This window comes from Labrus mixtus, chromosome 24, assembly GCF_963584025.1.
Source record: "Labrus mixtus chromosome 24, fLabMix1.1, whole genome shotgun sequence".
NCBI lineage: Eukaryota > Metazoa > Chordata > Actinopteri > Labriformes > Labridae > Labrus > Labrus mixtus.
The window spans coordinates 1,872,166-1,891,086 of record NC_083635.1 but is presented as its reverse complement, the minus strand read 5'-3'; the positions used below and the strand labels follow the sequence as shown (position 1 = coordinate 1,891,086).

Below are 18,921 nucleotides of genomic sequence, written 5' to 3'. Positions count from 1 at the left end.
CTTCTCCGCTTGTTGAAATTGACAGGTTTTGCAGTGTAGTTAGAATTTGGCACCGAATGTGCCTGCTGTTGTCAGAAGAAGCAAACTATGGAGCTGTGGTCCAGTTTACTGTCTGACTGAGTGCCCCCTCCCACCCCCACCCCCCTTTACTGCCACACCACCCACACACACACACACACACACTTAGATACACACATACGCACAGCCCAGTGCAGACAGACATAATGCATCCACAGATGGTGACACTCCGGCAGTCACTCCTGGGCTGTCTGTCTACGTGCCAGCGTTGATAACACACTCACACATAAACACACACATACACACAGACATATGCACACACATACACACAGCCTGGCGGCAACAAACACGGTGATGCATCATTGAGCATCGGCTGGTTTTTCTCTAACTGCTGAGGGGAAATCAGTGCCGTGTTAAGTAACCATTCATGTGTAGCCGGACCACACACAAACAAACATCGCACCCACACTTCTAAAAATATATATTTTACCTCCGCAGAATAAAATCATACAATTGAAGAATATAAAAGTCTTGTATGTGGGTATTATTGACTACCAAGTGGGATCATTGATATGTTAATACACTCCAGCATCACTCTTTAATTCCCATGACAAACATCTCTTTCAAACTCTTACTTGAATTGTGATATATTCATTTGTTGATGCATTGTTAATGCTTCCACTCTGGACCGGAGTATGCTGTGTAGGTAATCGCCCACTCCGGGGCTGCGGCGCCGCTGTTTGTGATGTGGCTCTTCCTGAGGATTGTATTTGAATAATGAGGGAGGCTGGAGCGTTTCTCTTGTGCAGAGTGTCTCCACGCCGCAGCGGTAAATGACCTCTGAATAGTTGTTTTGGATTAGCCATCAAAGTCTTCCCTCCAAGTGGCCAATAGATAGGTACTTCCAGAAATGAGTCACTTGAAAATGATCATCGCCGCCGTTGCCGTATAAGATAATGGATAACCATTACACTCCATTTTCCCCAGCTCCGCACCCACACAACGCCTGCTCTTGAAATATGATGCATCCACTGTGCTTAGCGAGCACTTAATGTCCAAAAGCACCGTGTTTGTTGAGATTTACAACTGCGCCGGTAGAAGAAGGAGAGTGTCGTCGGCGTATAATGTTGTTCACTCAATAATTATCTCATTTTATTTACGAAGACAGACAGCTTTAGTCGAGGTTAGAGGCTTCCTCTCTATTATCTCCACCTGCCAACCCCTCTGCCGCACCCACACCCAACCCCCACTCTCCTCCCTGCTTGGCCCTAAATGACGTCCTTCATGTCGAGGACTTTCCAAAGTTTCCATCAAAGAGGAAAAGGGGGGGGGGGAGCGTCCTCACGCTGATTCTGTGTGTAGAGGAGAGAAAAAAGAAAGTTACACGGCAGCTCTCTTGCACTGGTAGCAGGGATCGATGTCATTTCTAAAAGGATTAGGCCTCCTCTCAGAAATCTATTTTAATTACTGAACACACAGGTAAACAAAGTGCTGCTGGTTCACAGGTATGGATCCGGGCGTCAGAGGAGTATTGATAGCATGTGGCCCCATGTTAACCTCGGGGGCCGCTCTGAAAGATCCTGTTGATGCCCCTCAGGTAGAGGCAGAGCAGCAGACTGAGAGGTGTTTGCAGGGAATGCCGATGGAGATGTACGACTGTTCCTGCTGTCACCCGGCAAACACCGCAGCTGTGGACGGAGTAGCTTTAATTGACATCAGTGTAGGAGGATGTTTGTCTCTCTTTGTTACCCTTCTGAAAGAGTACACAAAGTTAGTCCATTAACAACCACCCAAGTATCGGCAGCTTCGTCACCACTTTCTTATTACGTCTAATGAAGAGAATATACCAGTAGTTTGTTTTAAACTATCTTTAAATGATCCCTTTTGACACTAAGAGGAGGTTTATAAACCCTTAAAGACGTTCATATTTAGAGTTCATTCATTCTTAATATTATAGTATGTCCAGAAAACAGTGTGTATTGTTTCTTATGACAGTAATACATTTGTTGTCCTATTAATACAAATGACATTTTATTACATGTGTTATTATAAATTACCTAAATATGATTTCATCAATGATTTCAAAACTGAATCCGGTGCTAACAGGCTATGATATTTGAATTAGCCAGTATAGAACGTTTGATTTGACTGGTTTTGTTTCTGGATCAGTAATTAGGAAATGATTGATTCACTTAAAGCTGATGAAATCTCCTTCTCAGAACCTGCTTTACAAGTTATCACCCCTGGCTTTATCACAGTAATAATATGTGCAAATGCTGGATAGATTAGAAATAAGAAAAAATATGAAATAGTCAATATTGTGAAGAAGTCATTAATGAGATCGTATTAACCTGTGAGGCTGTTCATGATTATTTATGTTAAGGAGTGATTAATTGAAGCCAGAAAACATCAACAACATCTGGGCTGGGATATGAAAGTTTGCAGCAGTTATTATCACATCCAAATCCCTTTTCTTTCAAACGTATCCCCGCAGCAGATACAACACTTATTAAGGTCCGCCTTGATTAGTCATTTAAACGGCAACACCCTGTAGTGTGATGTCGTCTCACTTACCACAGGACGCGTGTGTCGTCACTTTTCCCAGCTGTGGATGTATGGTGTATTTTCTTTCCTGACCCAGTGGTGCTGAGAGCCTTTACAGATGTTTAATTCACCAGATAAGAATAACGGCTTGGCCTCAGCGGGCCTGATGTTTCTGTGCGTGTTCTATTATGTCCTGCATGTGTCTGCCTTCATTCCCGCCTGTGTGTGTGTGTGTGTGCGCGCGCGTGTGTGTGTGTGTCTTTGAGGAAGGAACCCCGCGTCGAGCCGGGTGATTAGGCACGCTGCGCTAGTCACAGGAAATGGAGTAGCTGACGGACAGGCCGAGTGCATTATAGATGAATGCCACGCGTTAGCGGCTCCGAGCCCCCGCCGAATATCTCTCAATTTCCTCTCTGAATGACAAAAGAAGCCACGCACAATTTCCTTGATCCGGAGCATTTGTTTAACTGCGCCCTACCCATTTAACCCACCCATTCAATAGTCTGTCTAGTAAAGGGAAATTTAGACAGTGTCAATTTATCCAGCTGTAAGGAAGATCTGATACAGGCAGGCAGGGGCGGCGATGATACGCCTCTGGAATTTACGGAGAGACTTATAGTCTTGATTTATTCAGCCATCTAAATTTAGATTCATCATGAAATAAAAGCCTAATGTGTTTAAAGCTTTGACTTTTCCATACCACCATGAAGCCTAGTTCTGATCTCGCTCTCAAACGTGCTCCACAAAGACTCACTGATTTCAAAGTTTGATGGTCGGAGCTGCGTTAAAAAACTTATCAGGAGGTCAAAAGTCGCCGATTACAATGAATATTAGATTTTTTTAAAGACTCCGTCATTTGTCACATATCCTTATATCGCAGCTCCGAGCTGTCATCCGTACAGCAATCTCCCCCCCCCCCTCCGTTCTGTCTTTGAGTTAGTGACAGCTCATCTCTCCCGGTCACTGCTCAGCGTCTAGACTTTGAACTCGCTCTGTTTACTCTCTTTTTTTTTTTTTTTTTCTGTCCTTGTTGTTGTTGTTTTTGTCGTCGCTTTGCCACAGACTAGTCGTCGGCGTCGTCGTCGTGAAATGTAAGCTTGCAGCTGCGCTTCAAAGACGTGGATCGGTGCTGGTTGGCTTGTTCAGAGGGAAAAAAAAGTCTGGCTTCGGGGACAGTTTTGTCGCCTTTCAGAAGGGATGGAAGAGAAACTGAGTTTATGTGTTAGCACAAATTGTCTCTTTTAATCACTTGATGTGGTTTTAAGTCAAAAAAAAGGTCGATGATGAGGGCCTCTTTCATTTTGCTACTTTTGTATAGCAGCTTTTCCTCCGATGATGATTCGCACACAAACACACGGGGAGGATCTTTGATTAGTGCGCGCGCGCGTGTGTGTGTGTGTGTGTGTGTGTGTGTGCGTGTGTGTGACACAAGCTCATGACTAATTTCATAATTAATTGCCTTTTGGAGGACCTAATCACATTATTTGACTCTAATGTAGCTTGTGTGCCAATACAGCGTAGCCCGTGGCTTAGTCACAGTGTGCTGGACTCATTAACAAGGTGGTCCGGAGGTTGTCAAACACACACAAGGGCTTGTGCGCTTGAGGATACACACACACACATGCACTCTTTTAAAACAATAGCTACATTTGGCGCATATTCAGGTTTTTTTTCCCGTGCAGCGATTTGGAGGTTAAAAGATGCCCTCTGGTGTATTTGATAAGGATTTGAATAACTGGCTGCTTAGATTTCCCCCGTGGTGTGTGAAAACAGGTCTCTCCTGATGAAGTTATCGCCTGTCACGCCGCTCCTTCTCCTCCTCCTCCTACACCTCATCGCAGATGCAAGGACAGGTTTTGTAAAGATATGACACAGTTGTTTGATAGTTTGTTGTTTTTTTTGACGGTGTCTGTTTATGTTAGGAAGACAGAAAAAGGCCACACATTTGTACGTCTTGTCACAGATTTAGTGTGTGTGCTGGCACGTCTTTTCCACACACACACACATGCGGCTTAATTATGACGTTACCAAAATGGGCAGTTTGCTCTGACACCCCGCTTGCAGAATCACACGGCGGACAGAGTTAAAAGAGCTCATTAGCTCTCTCTAAAGAGCTGTTTACTGCACATATACACACACGCACAGTAATGGGCAGCTCTGTTGATGCAGATGGACGCCGAGTGTAATGAGAATGATTAGGCGTCTCTATGTGGAGGCTGGAGGAGGAGGAGGAAGGAGGAAAAAAAGGGTGCTGGCAGACTTGACGCTTCAGAAGGTGGAGAAGATTTTCTGTTGGATGTTGTTTCAGCTGAGTGCACGATCCCTCTCCCTCCCTCTTTTCTCCGACTCTCTGCAACACAAACACATCTCTTCTTGTTTATTTTAATTTTTTTTCATCTTTTGCTGCATGTGTCCGTCCGAAAGCCTTTGCAAGTTTCCCTCAGCCCTTAAAAACCCCTCTTCAGATGAAAAAAAGTGTTGGATTTTGTCGCCTCACTAGGTTGCTGAAATCAGAAAAATTAAAACAATGAGTGAAAAGACTTCTTAAGAGTGTCGCCTTTCCATGCAGTCTCATGAAGGCTGTTTAAGAAAAAACACATATTTCAACAGGAACACTCGGTAAAGTAGAAATTGGCTTCTGTTTTTCTAACGAAAAAGGGCCTTGAAAGTTTTTGAAAGGAGTTGGAGGCACTAATGGTAATTTTTGTGTTGATTTTAATGTGAATATTGAGTTCTTGTTCTCCTCTCCGACACTGAATTCGTTGGCGTTTCAGCGACTTTCAAGGTCTTTCAAAGTGAGTTGCAAGTCAGCCTACCTTGATTTTATTTTTTCTTCCCGTGGTTGACCCCGCCCATCCTGCACCCCCACATGAAGTGACTTTGCTTCACTCGTTGCCCTTGGTTTACATCACATTGAATTAGAAGGATACACAGTGAATGAGTCCAAAGTCAATCCTCCTCCATCCCTTTCATATGTTTTGGAGAAGGAGCAGCCGGTTCAAAGCGCTCAGTTCAAAGCCTCCGTCCTCATTTGAATAACGTGGAGTAATCGCTATTACCTTATTTAAATAGTGCAAGTTATCATTTGGCCTTAATTTGCATTGCTGGGGTAATCACTGCGTCTCTGCATTAACCTCATTATAGAAGAGATGAAAGCCCTGATGGAGGCTGACACACTCTTTTATATATGTTATCTTTATTAATGACGGTATTAGAAAGATCCATGTTTCTTTAAATGGAGGACACATCCGAGTTTGATGGAGTGTCAAACTATGTGGAGAGACGAATGCGTGCGATTCACAAGGCTTGTTTTATTTTATTTTCTGCCCTCCCCCTTCCTCCCCCAGTGTCCCTCCAGAGCTTGCTTCCTCTCTTCCATCCTCACTTTTATCTCCGTCTCCGTCCATCTCTCTGTACGCATCCCCGATCTGAGAAGCAAAAACCAAAGCCTGGCACTAAAAGTGAAGCCTAAACAGGCCAATTCATCATGACAGCGAGAACACACATCCATCTTAACACGTCATAATATTTGCACTTGTTTGTAATGCAGTGCAGCGTTGTGGTCGGGAGAGATGTGTCAAATCAACTGATAATTGTCTTGAAACAACCTTATTGCAGGATGTAGTCAGTAGCTTCTAATTTTTCGCCTGACTGCACGAAACTGATCAGCTCCCTGCAATGTCAGGTTTTTTAACATCAAAAATTCAATGTAACATAATACTGTATGATTGGAAATAATGAAAACGGATTGGAAATAATGAAAACGTGGAAAAAGCTAATTTTGTGCCCCTAGAAAGTGTTGAATCAAAGTGTTGGACTTATTTTTGAACACACTAGTTTATAAAAACACATGGTATATTGTATTATAGAAATATAAGTGTCACCCCATGTACAGTGTGAACCAATACAGACAGACCAGGCTTTACACATGGTTATTCCTGCTGTCAAAATGGGCATTTAACATTGGTATTAATAGCACTTCCAGTGCTGTTGGTTCAGTGGACACTTGGGGAACTGCAGCTTTATGCACTTTCACATCGGGGCTATTTTTCAACAGCGGAGGTGTTTGCTTGGGCGAGGTGCGTCAGCTAGCTCAAAGTGGATGACCATCTTACTCTAGCTGTCATTTTTTAAACATACTTTTGTTACAACAAGAATGGAAAAGGGAAAAGCCAGCTAGTAACAGCAACACAAAATATAACCATAAATACATGTATTTTACAACCACAGTAAAATTGATGGCAGTCCGTCTTAGCTTGTTTTTTGTAGTTAATAAAAACGGGCTGAGCAAACGATTACTCGTCGTTTTAGATCCTTATGTTCACTTTTATATGTTTTTAGATGCTGTTCTATACCATAAAAGTCTGTTCTCTCCACACAGTCTCACAATGGGACTTCATTATTCTGTTCATATATGGACAAGGTCGAGCACTTGAAGACTTTGTCGTCACTCGTTGGTCAGTAATAAGGTTACTGAATGAAATGTTATTGACTGCTCCATTAAAAAGACTTGTGCTGTAGTTTCTGACACTACTGTCAGGATGGACTGTGGGTTAGGAAGAGATGATGAAGACATGGCTGAATCCGGCACTCTCTGTACTCTGTACTGTGCTTCAGGCCACAGATCAATTAATTATGAATTAATTATGAAAATTATTTTCTCAATAATGATACTAATTTATGATTATATTTGGTAATGCTGTGTTTGAGATGTATTAGGGATAACAGAATAAAATGTGTCTTCCATTTTAAAAAGATATTTTACTATACCTAGTAAGGACCCTCGCTATTTATATTTTCAAATAGGTACATGACAACAGTGTTGTGTTGTTTACAAGCCGTGTTGCTATTGAAAGATTGTTGTTTTGTGGCCACAGCCTCATTTTCTCTTGTTTTGTCCAGTTTTCCAGCCTTGTAATTTTCTCCTTGAAATACTGCCCTTTTATCATGCTGCTCCCACTTAATATATTCTCAATATTAAAGGAGCCTCCCAGCTAATACAAAACTTTCCTCTCCTCAGCTCTTTGTCTCAGGCGTTCCCTGCTCGGTACACCGGGAGGGTGACAGGCTTGCCAGCCCCTGCTAGACTCCCCTCGGCTAAAATGTTGTAAATTAACACAATTAGCAGATCGCCATTCTGCTAATTAGCCAGTGGCGTCTGCCGAGAGATGGCTAGAGAGGAGAATCAGAGAGGAAATATAGGAGTCTGGGGATTCCCCCCTCCTTCCCTGTGTTGTTACCAAACAAACACAGGGCCTCAGAAAAGAGAGCAAGAGAGTGCGAACGTGTATGTGTTAGTGCCTGTGCTTTGTTTCGCGTGTATGTCTGTGTTTGTGCTCGTATAAATGGAAGGGAGGAAAGGAAGATTTGCTCCACCATGAATGGATTTCATTGTGCATGCCTGCTTTACTCACACAAACACAAAAACACACACATAAACCAATTCCAAAGCAGGGATTGCTCACCAGACCCCCAACTGTGGATCTCTACATGCAGCCGCTGCCAGTCAATAAGTCGGAGGAAGCAGCCTAAATGACACCGATATTATCCTTTATTTGTGTGCACTAAGTCAAATCAAACGGGGTTCAATCTGCCGTGCGGCTGCTGTGATTACGCCCCGTCCAGCCTTTGATAGTGCCACGGCTTTGATAGTGAGACAACGATGGAGTCGCTGTGTGACTGTCAGTGTTTGCAGATGGCATTGGCTGGGATTAAAGGAAACAGTGGCTCTCTAGCCTCCTGAGGCAATAAAGGGGAGAGCCAGGTGAGTGTGTCTGAGATGAGATGGAGCAAGGAAGGCGGGAGGGGAGGAGGAGGGGAGGAGGGGGAAGCAAGCACAGAGGGAGTAAATAAGAGGAGGGGTGGCTGCAGAGGAAAGGCAGAAAGGGAATGAAAAGAAGAGATATATATCAAAATAGATGGAGTCAGAATAAAGGGAGGTGAAGAGGAATAAAGAAGGATCTAGAAGGAGGGGTGGTGGAAAATGGTCGACCAGAAAAAAAGCAAAGAGGAGACACTGAGGGGAAAGAGAAGGCAGCAGGGAGGCATAAAGAAGAGAGGCAGACAGAAAGGTAAAGAGAACGGTGGAGAGAGAGGTCAAGGTGGAGCTGTGCAGACAGGAACTAAGCTTGAGACACAATGTGTTGTAATTCATTGCTCGATACAGCTCCTGTGTGCGTGCCTGTGTTTGTGCGTCTGGGTCAGTGGATGTGAGCTTGTGTGAGTGTGTGCACGTCAGCACGCCTGAGTGCAGGCAAAGATAGTTTTTTTTTTTAAACGCCTGTGTGTCTAAGCAAGGGTGTGTGTGTGTATTGGATGAAAGCGCCACGAGGAGGGGGGGGGGGGGGGATGTGTATGGGTGTGTGTGTTTTGCTTTGTGGCACTCGGCGAGGCGCATTTTCAAACCCATCTTCAGCCACCTCAGATGAGCCGGGGATTATAGAGTGACCCTCAATGCCTCTGTCTTATTGGTCTGGCCAGGGTGCATTAGGCTGCAGTAACCAGCCATCCCACCATCCCTCTGTACCACACTATACCTGCTGACAGTCTGCAGTCTTCTTATCAGTCAATCAATCGATTTTTATTCATATAGCACCAAATCATAATAAAAGTTATCATGTGTCATGAAATTTGATGTATGAAGCAAATCTAGACCAACAAACTGGCCTATTGGTGGACAGCCATTTGCCTCATCCAATGGAGTGGAATAGATCAAATTAAGTCAGAATACCCTCTCTTTATGAGTCACGTAGATCAAAATAAAAGCCTCCAGATGAATGTCACCTTTTTAATTGATCACCTTCCATCCCAAGCAATTTGGAGGTGTTGTTATTTTAATTATTCCTAAAATGATTTCTTCACGGCCATGGCTTCACCTTCCATTGTCTGTGTCCCCATTTCTTTCAGGCTTAAAGATGCAGTGGACCCCCGAGCACAGCCAGTGGGCCGAACAGCATTTCGACATCTCCTCCACCACGCGCTCGCCAGCCCACAAGGCCGAGGCCTACAGGGCGGTACCTGGCCACCTGCAGCGGTCCGCCGCCTACCAGTACGCCTGGGCCAATGATGACATCTCGGCCCTCACCGCCTCCAACCTGCTCAAGAAGTATGCCGAGAAGTATTCAGGTATTCTCGAGATGCCGGGGTCTTACTCTGAGGGGCCTGGTGTACCCGGAGTGATGAATGGACGGAAAGGTGAATCAGAACCGTGGCAGGACGGCGTCTACCCCATGAGCTGCATCCCTGAGGGGGTTTCCGTCAGAAAAGGGGGGGTGGCAGCAGCTTCAGATGTGGTGTCGGGCATGTGCAGCTCTCCGGGCCTGGCCTCCAGCACCCTGAGTGAACCTAGCTACTCCAGCAGCAGCTGTGGGAGCCACACCGCCACCGCACTCCACTCCTCCTCCATGGCCTCTCAGGAATACGGCCCGGCATACAGTGGCTCCTACCTTCACAGTAGTTACAGCTCCCAGTCTGCCCCCGCCCCAGCACTTCCCTCCCCACTGCACAGCTCTGGGCTCCTGCAGCCACCCCCTCCGCCGCCCTCCCACCCCACTTTAGTCCCAGCTTACAATGGAGGCTCCCCTAACTTGTCTAGTTATAATTACCCCCCAGCAGGCTACCCAGCTCAGAGCTCAGTAGGGCCAGGATACAGCCCTGGGGGAGCACCCCCACCTTCCTCATACCTCCCATCAGGCATTGCTGCACCTACACCTCTTCCCCCTCCATCTACTTTACCTGGATACCCATACCAGAGCCACAACCTGACCCCAATTGCCCCCACTCCTCTGAACAGTAGCTCCTCTAATTCACTGAAGAGGAAAGCCTTCTACATGACAGGCCAGGGAGAGATTGACTCTTACGGTAACTTTGGCTATGGCCAGGCTCGGAGCTCGTCTGAGAGCCCCATGTACAGGATAGCAGACAGCAGCAGTGCAAACGGAGGCTCCAACAGCGCCAGTGGTGGTGGATTTGACAGAAGTGTTGAAAAGACATCTTTACCTTTTAATCCTCAGAAGCAGTCCACAATGTCTTCAGAGCAGCAGAGGAAGTACGGCAGTCAGGCGACCGGGGGCCCAATGACTCCACCAGCATACGTTTCCTCCACCCTGGGGGGTTCTCGGTCAGCAGATTCCCTTGTCAACTTCACCTCCCCCTCTCTTAGTGAGCAAGGTGCTGATGACCACCGCCTTCACCTCTCCCACTCAGCGCCAGGGCCTACCTCCTCCTCATCCAATTCCTCCTCCAGACCTGCTGAAGAGCAGCTGAAAACCAGTGACCCTCACCTTCTTGACATGGTTACCTCTGAAATCGTTCAGCAAGGCCCCCCAGTGGATTGGAGTGACATCGCAGGACTAGAACTGGCCAAGGCAACCCTTAAAGAGGAGGTCCTGTGGCCTATTCTCCGCCCAGACATGTTCAGCAGCTTAGGACCGGCCCCACGATGCGTGTTGCTGTTTGGGCCCAGGGGCAGTGGCAGGACGTTGCTGGGACGCTGCCTGGCAAGCCAGCTGGGAGCACCATTCCTCCAGCTAAGCGGTTCCACGTTGGCCACCAAGTGGCTGGCAGATGGAGAAAAAATAATCAGAGCGTCCTTCCTGGTGGCGCGATGCAGGCAGCCCTCAGTACTGTTCATCAGTGAGGTGGACATGCTGCTCTCAGCCCACCTCAGTGAAGAGAGTCCCATCAACCACCTTAAGGGGGAGCTACTTTCCCAGTTGGACTCACTTCTCATGGGCTCAGGCGAAGATTTAAGCAACCAAGTGTTGGTGGTTTGTTCCACGAGCAGACCTCAAGACATGGATGAAGGGCTGCGCAGGTACTTTGCTCGTAGGGTCCTTGTGCCCCTGCCGGACAGCACAGCCCGGCACCATATCGTGAACCAGCTGCTGGCTCAATCTCAGCACAAATACTGCTTAAGCGAGGAGGAGCTGGCACTGCTGGTCCAGCGTACTGAGGGTTTCTCTGGACTGGACTTGGCCAGATTCTGCCAGGAGGCCCTCGTTGGTCTGTTACATGCCTCTGCACAGGGCATGGACATGACGGGTATGATGCCCCGGGGACAGGTCAGGCCACTCACCTACCAGGACTTTGAGAGTGTCTTTTGTAAATTCCAAGCCAGTATATCGCAGAAAGAGATTGACACGTACACTGAGTGGAACAAAATGTTCGGCTGCAGCCAGTGAAAAGATAGATTCCGCCCTTGAGAAAAAGAGGCATCCACATTTTCTCCCCTCAGGGCAGAAGCATTGTGCTGGAGGGAAAGGCACACAGAAGGCCAACACAAGCCCACAGAGTTCTCACAAGCAGGGTTTAGATGCACCCAGAGACCTGGTTTTGAAGAGACAACAGGCGGTTTTGCAGTTAATGAGCAAGAGTTTTAATTTGAATGCTTGACACTCCAGAAAAGCCAGGCGTTGTTTACACATTGCAAGCAAGTTGGCTTCAGAAGAGACGCCCCAGTGTCTGTGTATATATCTTTATGTCCTTGTTCTTGAGATTTAGTTGGCTATCCAAGTGCCTGAAGTGGTGCTTTCTGGGTTTCTTTCTTTGTTTATTTGCCTCACAATCTACATTCATGGCATGAGCTGACGATTATAAAGAGCTTTAAAACTTCAACGGTGAGTGTGAAAAACAGAGATTGACAGAGGCCATTGGTGATGGTCAATCAGTCTTTATTGTCTTGCTAAGAGCAGTAATCCATCAGGGTGGCAGTAGTCTGGGCCCTGACTCACTCTCATCTCTTCTGATCCTGTCTGCAAAGCAAACAAACGTAACAAACAAAACTCAGGAAAGCGTTTGTGAATTGTATAGTACCTCAAGATACCTTGACGAAAAGCACTAAGATCTGAGGGGAGAATCTGAGGGGGTTTGGCAGTTTAGTAAAGCAGTGTTAAGTGTACCTCAGCTGGCTAGGATAAATAGCAAAGAGGTGACAATGAATGTAACAGATATGTTCTAAAATGGTGGAACATAATCCATAGTGAGAGTAAAATACATTATTTCTTTTCTTTTTCCTCATGGCAGGTGCTTTAGCTACCTGTGTCTACTTGACCAATCCTAAAACTGAAGTCCATAACTCCATAACCATGTTGCCCAGCTTTGTTGTTTGGGGCTTTTCAGAGATGGACAGGTGTTGGTTTGGTGGGAGTTGTATATTTATCAAAACAACATTAATCAACATTGTTTATATTGTGTGTCCTTTTATACCCAGGCTGCACGAAGGCTCCATCAGTTTGTCAGATAACTTCTGCGCAAAATATCGACCCATTTGTTTACCACCCTGGTTAGTGGGGGAAATGTATCCTCTGAGATAGATGCACTAAAAACCCCTCCCAAAAAAATTAATTTCAAAAAATGAACAAGTTAAATATGAACCTCACTGGCTTATAGCTAGTGCCAAGAAAGGTTGTGGGAAATATGCTAATTTTCTGTCTTTTCAAGAGTCAAATGTGAAGCTTACTGGCTAATGCTAGTGCTAGGAAATTGTTCAGTGTTGTGGAAAATATGCTAGTTGTCTGTCATGGCAAGAGTTAAATGTAATGCTTACAAGCTACAGTTATGCTACCAGCCAGTTAACCTAGCTTAGCATAGTAAGTGTAAAGGGGGAAATGGCAAGGTAACAGGTTACAAAACCCATCCAATTTGCTGCTTAGCTAACAGCTTCTGGCTTAAGACTTATAGAACAGACATGTATGATTGACGTCTAACTACTCATCTTATTGTTCAAATATTTGCAAAATGCATTTTTAGCTAGCTCTCAAAAATAGCAGAATAAGCTTTGACAGTAGACAATGAGCTTAACTTAAACAAGCTGACATGGCTTAAAACATAACTTTGTACTGAGAGGGGGTACATGGTGTGATGCTAAGCTAACAGGCATATTCAACAGGACTATAGGGGGATAGCAATCTTCTTATTTTACTCTGTAATGACAGTAAACAAAGCATATTACCCAAAGTAACTGGACATTGGAATCACAGAGAGATACACAAAGACATTTACTTCATGTGTCGGTCTTAGATTTACAAGACTTAATGTCATTAGGTCTTGTTTACTGCAGTTGGTTTCAGTCAAAAATAGCTGTAATGGGTATCACAACTGGGATACAGAAGTGTGGATTGTGCAAAGTTGCCCTGTCACTCACAATGTTACCTGTATTTGAACTGGATTAGCTGTAGAATGGGATTCAACTGCTGTCATTTTTATGAGACTGAGTCACTGGTCCCCTACATCTAACATACCTATATTTATTACACAAGTGGAAAATCAGGAGTAAATTGATGTTTTGCTGGAGACCATAGGTCATTTGATAATAGTGATTCTAATTGATTGACATCTCTAAGTATTGGCATTACTGCTGTCCAACCAGTGCTCAGCTAAACTGTAAAGTTGTATTTTATTTGTGATCAAACAAGAATGCCCCAAACTAACGAATCCGATTCAAACCCATGTCAGTATTCTTTTTGTATGCGACTGTTTTTTCAGAGTGTTTTCTCTCTATTTACACAGATGGCACAAAACATGCATTCAAAATGTATCTGAACGCATCGTTGACTGAAAAGCTTTGAAACACGAGTAAGGAATTTTGGCATTAGTCTTAAAAGTCATTCATCCCTGAAGGCTACCCTTCGCCCATTGTATTGCTTTGGAATGTATTTTTGTCTCTTCCTTGCCGTCCTTTAGCACTGCTGTGGTGACATGGAAATACTTAAGATAGTTTAATGTACGTGCACTAAAAGCATTTTGTGTGTAACTTTTGTTTTCTGGCTGCGCTTGATTTGTTTCGTCTGGTATTTCTTCCTCAAAGAGGTTTCATTTGCCAGTTTAAGATTTTCATTGCACATCCTGTTGTATTTTATTTTTTATCATTGTAGAATAAGGAGCCACATATTGTACTTTCAGGCCCACTCTGTGTTGCTATCTCTGGTCTGAGCACCATCAGTGCAGCACCTGATGGGGGGTGGGTGGGGGGGGGTTCTGCTGAGCGTCAGCAAAATTGACGGAAAGGAAAGACAGCCAGGCAGCGTGGCGGCAGCACAAGGGGAAAGCAGAGTGGTCCGTCAGAAAAGCACCCTCAAAACAATCTGTACCAGAATTCCTTCTGTCAGCAAATCCTCTGGAGAGAGAGTCCCTTTAGACTGAAAAACCTACTAATGCACTTCAGAGCACACATCAACAGCACAGGCGTCTCTCTCTCTCTCTCTTTCTCTCTCCACAGCCGACGAACAAACGACTTGAAACACACCGGTCAATGCTACGCTTGTTTGTTATGTGTTTTGTGGTCCTTCTTTTGTGTCTTGACCTTTTTTTTCTACATCGTGTTCAAATCTAGCTTTTTTTCTTTCTCTGGAAACCTTTCCTCTTCAATGGACGCTTGAGCTCCTCTTTAAAGCATTTCTACCTCATGGCTACAAAACACACGTGGTATTTGATTTATGTCTTTCCAAATGTCAGACATTTGTGAAAAATGCATTGAAAATTTCAAAAAAAAAAAGAAAAAAAGAGAAGAAGAAAAAGAAGGGGAGAATAACACCATGAAGTTTTGCGCAGTCTACCTCAGATGACTGTACTTAAAACATTTAGCTGATGGTGCAACCGCAGGCTGCAGCATTGCCTATAGCGTGTGTGTGTGTGTGTGTGTGTCTCTGTCACTGTGTGTCAGATCCCAGCTATAGGCGAAACACACACACACACCTGATAACTCTGACATCAAACACACACTCACAAGCGACTTGTGAGGAAGGAACAGTTGGGGTCGACCTAAAGGTGACCCGGAAATGTATAATCCAATACATTTGCTTTAATCTTTTGTGAACTACTGTGGTTGTGCGCGTGTGAATGTGTATATACGTGGGCACACTCTTCTTTTTTTTATTTAGTGTGTTGAATTTTATAAATTGTTAGTATATATAACACACTTGCACAACTTTAAACCAGAGTGTAACGTGTTTCTGTTGTACATACCTATACATACAATACAAAATGCACCACTTGTTTATATGTGTGAATATGTTGCCATACTTGCAGTCAATGTATTTTCATGTAATCTTAGGTACAAGCAGCAACAAACGATTCATTAAAGACATTTTCTTGGGAGATTATATTGTGTATATCTTGTTTTTTTTCATGTCCCTTTAAGACTCTGAGAAATTAATAAAAAAAATAACAATTTATTTACAAGTAGATTGGAAAAATAAATGCATTGTCCTGCCAAAAAATAGCCCATCTGAAAAATCGCCTTAATGAGCCTTGAGTTAGTCACCCTTGTGTGCAATTATAAAATCATCCGTGTTGCGCAGGAAGCCGGCGCCGTCGCTTCTCTCATTAAAATGTAACAATTCATTTCTCTTGCTGTGGTAAGAGTGGCAAGACTGAAAAACATTAAAGCATTAATTATCGTCCTCCATCACAAAGAATTCGGATTATGTGAGTGCTCTTAATGAAAATGATGTGCATTTGCCCACTACACCGCCAAGGTATCATTATATAGCTGGTAGCAAGGTGTGGGAAGCTGCTGTATAGCCTCTATAATTATCTGTGGAAACTCAAACGCTTCACAAGAGGTTAGAGTGCATCGAGGGCCTCTGTTTTCTTGATTTTCTCACTTTGAAACATGCTATAGCCATGATCAGAAATAATTTGTGACACATGCTTTTCCACACAAAAATGTGGTGTTATCCTCTGGACTTGAAATATATAAAACAGGCAGAGACAGAGAGTTGATAGTTTCACTCCTCTTGGTTTGCTCTAAGCTTCATAAATACTACAGCAGCAGGCTGGTCAGTAAATGACCTGTATCCACAACCCTGCAGAGGGTCTCAGTGGGGGGAATTAATGCAGAAAGTAGTAGCCACAAACTGACCTGCAAATCTTTACTCTACATATAATGGAACAGCTGCACTGTCACGGAAATTGCATGTAAATTGATTGCATGTAAATGCTAAAAAAAAATGTAAAGGTTAAAGAGGATCGAGGGCTGCTGTGTCTTTTCTCTTCCACCTTCAAAGTCATGATCAGAAATTATTTTTGATTATAGTTTCCAGACATAAATGTGGAGTTTTTCCCACACACTTCGAGAGTATTTAAGAAGACGTTTGATTATCATTATCACTGAAAACTACCGTTTTTAAAAAGTTTAGAGGTCATTTGGGGCCGCTGTTTTCTCTAATTTCCCACTTGAGAACTAACTGGACACATACTGGTTTTTCCTACAGATTTTATTTATTTTATTTTATTTATTTGTTAGGGACAGTGCATATTAATGAACAGCTGTAACAATCACAGCTGTAAAAATGCCAGATTGTAGCAGAAGTGTTAGTTTCCATCTGTTGTCTCTAGGCAGGTAACAGAGAAAGACAAATTACAAATAAAATACAAACACAAAGGCACAAGTGACACAAGACAATAATAGAGGTTAAAGGGTAAAAGTGGTCACAGACTTGGTTTTCTTTTATCCACTGTTTGAGGTGTGTTTTGAAGGATGCATATGTTTGTGAGTCTCTTATTGTGAGTGGGAGAATATTCCAATATTTAGTTCCTTTGACTGACAGAACAGTTTCTCTGAATGTAGTGCGTCTGTATGGGACCTCACCGTCTCCCACTGGCAGACTTCAGCTTTATAAAGTCCTTCAAAGGAGGACACAAGAAAGTAAGAGACTTAAAGACAGGGCTGGACACCCCCTTCCCTCTGTGCCCCCTCAAAAGCCACGCCCCTCACTTACATGCACGAGCTCCAGAGGCGGACCTCAGCTCATCGCTTGCATTGTGTAGAAACTACGTCATCTCATGTGTCATTCAGTGGTAAGTAAACACAAACCTTTATTATAATACATGTAAAAAACAACTATTTTACTAATCACAACCGCCAACAACAAACTCACAGTATGATCGGTGACACGCTTTCTGTGTGGTATGGTATAGGAGCGTAGTGTCTGAGGGAACTCTTGTGTTATTTGACTGCTAAGTGTTTCTTTAAAGAACCGAGTGCGTGTGCCGAGTTCAATCCGTGTGTGTCCACCCCGAGGTTATCTGCCACACCACCACTGTGTCCCCTTCACTTTAAAGGCTCCTCCTTCCATAAGCCTTCGCCTCACACCTCTGCTCACTCTTTGCACGACAATTAAAATATGCTAAGTGATCATTTTCCTTAAGTAGTCTTAAATGTGCAATCCATTCAAATATGAGAGGAAATTGCCCACAGCTCGCAGAAAAAAAACAGAGGTGGATGAAGAAGTAAGGGGGGTAAAGAAGGAATAAATTATGCAAATAACACAAAGGACTTTACCACTTGAAAGCCTAATTTTCCTATAATCAGCACACTGTCGCCTAATATTCTTCCCCCCTCCTCTTATTAAAAGTGACTGTTCTTTTGCCGATCATCAGATGGCTCTATCTGTCACTGCTCTGTGAAATGACTGCAGCCTGCCAGACTAAATGCTAAAGCATTTTGCCGGAGCTTTTAGATGATGGTTACATTCCCACACAAGTAATTATGCGTCGCAGAGTCCAGAAATAAGGTTTAATTATACAGTAATCGTCTGTGATGGACACTAGGAAGTGGTGAGTAGCGCCAGACTGCAATCCATCAATGACAAACCTCTGGCCAGTTTTAATTCCTCCTCATTTGCATCCTAACCTCCACACCAAGTTGCGCAAACGCTGTTAAATGTTAATAGGAGCTGTCTCGCCACTCAAAACGCTTAAGCCATTTTTAGTCACTTTTCATCTCTTGTCCTCTCTTTATCTACCTCTAAAACCCACTCCTTTACTTTTATTCCTCCTCTTTATGCTCCTCTCCTTTCCTGTCATCCCTCCTACAATCTTTCACTCCCTGCAGCCGCCTCCTCCCTCCTCCCTCCTCCCCCTCCTCACGCCGTGGAGGAGGCACAGAGCGGTCACTGATGCACTAATTGGGAGCAACACTTACAGTTTTATCTCCCCCCGCCACTAATAGCGGTCTGCACTGAAGCAACTCACCTTAGGATGAGGAATGAGTGGATGAGTTGGGGGTAGGAGGTGGTATTTTGGGGGAGGGGGGTGGGGGGAGTCGAGGCCTTCAATGAGAAATTCCTCCATGCAGACCGCGGTGCAGACTCAGTGTGGGATTGGGCCCTGAAGCCATCACGGTTAATCCATATCCCGCTGGACCTCGGACTCAATTCCCTGCTTCATTAATTGAAAATGATGGCCTTTTTTTTATTTGGTGTGAGTGAATAAAACTAGAAGCCATTTATGAAAAAAACAAAACATTTTGTCTGGTTTTGTTCCTGAAGTGGCTGCAATCTCATTATGCCTCTGTGCTGCATTTCAAAACGTGCTATCATCTTTGTCTTGATTGTCTCCCAGCGTCGAGAGAGAGAT

At 44.2% G+C, this 18,921-nt stretch overlaps 1 protein-coding gene across 2 annotated transcripts in view; it reads left to right on the top strand.

The window, feature by feature from the left end:
• LOC132959599 (fidgetin-like) overlaps positions 1-12,154 on the top strand; it is a 28,966-nt gene extending 16,812 nt beyond the window's left edge. For both annotated transcript variants that reach the window (XM_061032726.1, XM_061032725.1), the window contains one exon: positions 9,469-12,154. In XM_061032726.1, coding sequence (XP_060888709.1) covers positions 9,469-11,744 — 2,276 coding nt within the window. In that variant the 3' untranslated portion in view covers positions 11,745-12,154. The remainder of the gene's footprint in view (positions 1-9,468) is intronic.
• Positions 12,155-18,921: the final 6,767 nt, after the last annotated feature.